Source organism: Macadamia integrifolia, chromosome 1 (assembly GCF_013358625.1).
Source record: "Macadamia integrifolia cultivar HAES 741 chromosome 1, SCU_Mint_v3, whole genome shotgun sequence".
Classification (NCBI taxonomy): Eukaryota; Viridiplantae; Streptophyta; class Magnoliopsida; order Proteales; family Proteaceae; genus Macadamia; species Macadamia integrifolia.
In genome coordinates, this window is record NC_056557.1 from 10,317,640 (window position 1) to 10,322,484 (window position 4,845).

General features: G+C 43.8%; 1 protein-coding gene across 1 annotated transcript; it reads right to left on the reverse strand.

Moving 5' to 3' along the window:
- Positions 1-2,189: 2,189 nt before the first annotated feature.
- Positions 2,190-4,402, reverse strand: LOC122060806. Its single transcript, XM_042623927.1, has 4 exons — positions 4,083-4,402; positions 3,431-3,572; positions 3,075-3,272; positions 2,190-2,975 (listed from the first exon to the last, which is right to left on the reverse strand). The coding sequence occupies exons 1-4, from the start codon at positions 4,400-4,402 to the stop codon at positions 2,190-2,192; spliced, it is 1,446 nt and encodes a 481-aa protein (XP_042479861.1).
- Positions 4,403-4,845: the final 443 nt, after the last annotated feature.

Consider the following 4,845-nt stretch of genomic DNA (forward strand, 5'->3'; position numbering starts at 1 on the left):
CTTATGAGATTTGATGTTTAAATCATGTTTAAAATCATAAAAAAATTTTCCATCCATTTTGGGTCTATTCGGACTCAAAAATCACATTGGGGCCCAACAGGTGGGCCAGACAGCCCACCTGAGATCACCCACCGGTCATCTCAGGTGGGCGGGTTCGCCCACCGATCCTTGCCTGCCGATCTTCTTAGGCGGGCAAGGCTTGCTTACCGGTCCAACCAGTGGGCACCCTCAGGTGGGTAGGCTTGCCCGTCGGTCCTCGTCCACCGGTGGGGACCGAGGTGCTACCCCTCAGGCGGGCGGCTTCGCCCACCGGTCCTTGCCCACCTGTGGGGCGAAAATCTGCCTTCTTCCTTGAAACATTCCTCAACCTTGGGAAAATCAAATGGGACTGTTCCAATCACATTTTCCACACATCTAAGGTCTTATAAGGTGATTCTAACCTAGATCTAAGTTAGATTTAGGGATTGAAAAGCCATCTTACCTTCTTTGCTCAAGAACTCTTCCAAAACCCCAAAATCACCTCTTAGCTCAAGAAATCACTAATGCTTCTCAAATCTTGTAAACACTTCTTCAACCCTTCACAATCAACACATAGACCATCTATTAAACCTTAGATTCATCATCTCAAGTGGGATTTACAAGATCTCAAGGAACTCTACCCAAATCAAGGGTTTCACTTGGGGTTTGGTGAAAGTTTGAGAAGCATAGCCTTTGCTCACCTCAAATCGTAGATCTCATGTTGGTGATCACTTTTTGGCGTCAGAATGAGAAGATCAAACCTCGGCGTCGCTTAAATTCATTTCTTCCTCCTCTTTCTTTCCCTTTCTTCTTCTTCGTTCTCTTTCCTTCTTTTCTTTTCTCTCTCCTCTTTACTCTTCTCACCAACTCCTTAATGCATTAAATGGGAAAAGGAAAAACATAATAATTACTATTTATACTTAGAGAATATTTAGTAACCACATGGGTGGGTCACTCAGGTGGGCGAATTCACCCGCCTGTGACCGCCCACCTGTGGGTCGAAACTTAGCCAACAAGTGAGATTTTGATGGAATTCGACTCTCGGCATGTATCTCAATCTCGACACAAGGTATATTATATGTATACACTTTAGGATACAGCTACATACCAGCATTACCCGTACATGGCCTTATGATACGTGCATGTACACGGTTTGGGTACACCCGTCTCCTCTGGCACTGACTCGGACTTGTCTGGCCAACCTGTGTTCAAAGTCACCCTTGCCATCATGATCCATAAGGAACCCGCCTTAACCCTCTCTGGTTCGGGTCCTGCATAGTTAAACCAAGTCAACCGTGTAATTAAACCAGGTTTTAAAAGTAGGGTATCACACCTGACGACTATATTCAAATATTTACATTGCGGCTCTGTAATCATTGTCATGCCGACGTCTGTTCCGTTCCCACCAAATGTTTGCTGCAATAATGGAAAAACCCATCATCCAGGGAGTTTTAAGGTTTACAACCCTAGCCTTTGTTTTCCACCATCGAACCAGGTTGTCAAACTAACTAGTGCTGCTGCCACTTTACCTCAAAGCGCTCAACAAATGTTTTCCAAACTTTGGTCGCAAAAGGGCATTTGAGGAAGATATGATTAATACTTTCTTCAACTTGGTTGCAGAGAGTGCACCTGGAAGCAAGATGGATCCCCATATACCTGATCTGCTCATCCGTTGGGAGTTTACCATGGGCTAGACACCATCCTAAGGTAGAGATCCTTGGAGGTAGGCCTTTCCGCCAAACCAGAGAGTACCAAGGGACCTTACTAGCCGTCCTTCTGATACCCTCCCATGCCGAAGAGGTAGAGAAAGACCCCAGAGTCCACAATGACCAGCAGCAGGTATCCACTAAGTCACCTGAGGGGATTTTAATCCTCTTAATTTTGTCAAATATTTTGATGACCTTCACCGAGCTCACCTTAGGGATCGCCCAATCTCCACCACGACTAAAGTCACCCACCTTAGCATTAAATCCAAGAGCAGTCAAATCCATTATCTGAACCTCCTCAAGCACTGACTTTGGCCCCCACCATTTGTCCTTCCAAAAATTTGCAAGATTACCATTCCCGATAATCCATTTTTGATTCTCTTCCATAAAGCTCCAGACCTTTTTAACCCCTAATGCAATGGAAGATGAAATGCCTTTTTTGAAAATGCCATCATTTTTAATAAATCAAGCCTTAAGGAAAGAGCTGGCCACCGTCTTCTCATGCTTGATTCTCCATACTAGTTTGCATAGCATTGCTCTATTTGTGTCTCTGAGCCTCCTGATACCTAAGCCTCCTTCCTCTTTAGGCTTACAAAGGGCATCCCATTTTACTGTAATTTTTCTTGCAGATTCTATCTCACCCATCCAGATAAAATTCTTCATCCACTGTTCCATTGTTGCTAACAGGGAAGATGGCCACCAATAAATAGAAAGACTATGGTTAGGGATACCCGCAATGACCGATCTAACCAGTTCTGTTCTTCCTGCCAAAGACAATAGGTTGCCTTTCCAGCCCGCTAGGCGCCCCTTCACCTTGTCCATCACTGGCAGAAGGGCCTCTTTCTTCACTCTTCCCTTAAATATTTCAACACCCAAGTATCGAGTTGGGAAGTTATAGATCTGAATTCCAAGGGTATCAACAATGATCTGCTTTTGATCTGGAGTAATCTTCCCGAGGAAGAGTTTGCTTTTCTCTAGGCTAATGCACTGGCTTGAAAATTCTTGGTATTTCATCAATAAGTTTTTTAGGGTACGAACATACCTCAAGGAGGCGTTGGTGAATATGAAGATATCATCCATGAATAGAATATTCCTAGGAGTGGTAGCGCCTCTTGGGCCATGGATTGCCTGGAGCTCCTTGCGCTGAACTAGACTCGACAGCCCTCTGGATAGAACTTTTTCGGCTATAATAAATAGCATGGGAGATATAGGATCACCCTGTATTAGCCCGCGCTCCACCCCGAAGTAACCCTGAGGACCTCCGTTCACAAGAATAGATATTTTTTATGATATCAGAAGTTGATGTAGCCAGTTGATCCAACTATTGGAGAAACAAAATTTACTCAAAACTTGAAAAACAAAAGACCAAGAAATAGTATCATAAGCCTTCTTGATGTCAATTTTCAGGCCAAGCCCCCCACCTCTGGTCGTTGAGAACATTAAGTTTGCTAGCTCAGAGGCCGCAGAGATATTATCATGAATCAACTTCCCCTTCTGAAATGCACCCTGCTCTTCTAAAATCATCCGTGGAAGGAGAGGTTCTAGATGCTTCACCATAACTTTGAAAATAATTTTGCAAAAGAAATTGCCATACAGAGAAGGCAAAATCTATCCAGTGTGTTTGCTCCCTTCACCTTTGGAATCAAGACCAGGAAATTGTTATTGACCCCGTGGGGCATGTATCCAGTGCTAAAGAATTGTCTCACCGCATTGCACACTTCCACTTCCACCAAAGACCAGCACTTGCGAAAAAAGGCACCAGAGAATCCATCAGGCCCCGGCCAGCTATCCGGGTCCAACTCCCACACTGCCCTCCTTATTTCTTCATTTCCAGGGAGGGAATCCAACCTATAACAGTCCATTTGGTTAAGGACTTTCAGGATCTTATCCAGTAAATCTGCATGGGTCTTTGTGGGAGCTTCTTTATGAAAGAGCTCAAAAAAATCGACAATATACTCCCCTATCTAATTTTTCCCTTCCACCATGGTACCATTCGGCCTTTTGAGCAGTCTGATTGTATTTTTGTTTCTTCTCATTTTGACAGAAAGGTGAAAAAATTTGGAGTTTCGATCACCAACTTTCAGCCATCTAATTCTCGCCTTTTCAGCCCAAAATTTTTCATGATTTTCCAAGGCCTTCACCAAGCCGGTCTTCGCGTAAGCTTCTAAGGCAAAAAAATGGTCATTCATCCCTTCTCTCGTAATCTGGTCATGAATTTGGTTCAGAGTCATCTTCTCATCCTCAAGCGCTCTATCAATGTGAGGGAAGGCTGATCTCATCCAGGTCTACAAAACCCCTTTTAGCCGCTTCAATTTGGAAGTGAGAACAAAAATAGGGGGTCTTGCAATCCATTCATACCAGGACGATGCCACCACATTATTAAATTCCTCGTGGTCCATCCAGAACTGATGGAACCAAAATGGATAGTTTAAGGGGTGCTGACTAGCAATTGAAGTCATCAAAATCGGTCCATGATCTGAAGCTATTCTAGGAAAAACCACTTGAGAGGAGTCTTGGAAAATGGTCAGCCATTGCTCATTGCAAAAGCTTCTGTCAAGCACTACAGACACATTACCAGTTTTCCGATTGTTGCTCCATGTAAATTTTCTTCCACTCGAAGGCAACTGCGACATGAAGCAAGAGTCCACCATAGCACTGTACTCTGTAGCAGACCCCATGCTAAAGTTTCCTGGGCCCTTCTTTTCATGAGATTGAAGGGTAGCATTAAAGTCACCAACCACTGCCCACGGAGTGGGAGGGATAGGGGTATCAGCAGCCAAGTCCAACCAAAGATATCTTCTCTCCACCCTAAAACTGCTAGCATGGATGAAGGAGACTTGCATTTGGGTGAGCTTCCAAGTCAGAGTGACCGTAATATGCTGAGAGGATTCTGAGATCACCACCGGACAACCCAGATTTCTTTTCCACATAATCCATAAATTTGAAATTCTCTATGTTCTATTGTTAAAAATAAATTTATTGAAAAAACCCAACTTATTAGAAAATAATTTTGGAAAATCACTCACAGAGACCATTGGTTCGGCGATACAAAGAAGGTATGGGTCCTTCTGCTTAACTAAATCTCTCAAGGCGCGCTTGCCAACCACCTTCTTTATTCCTC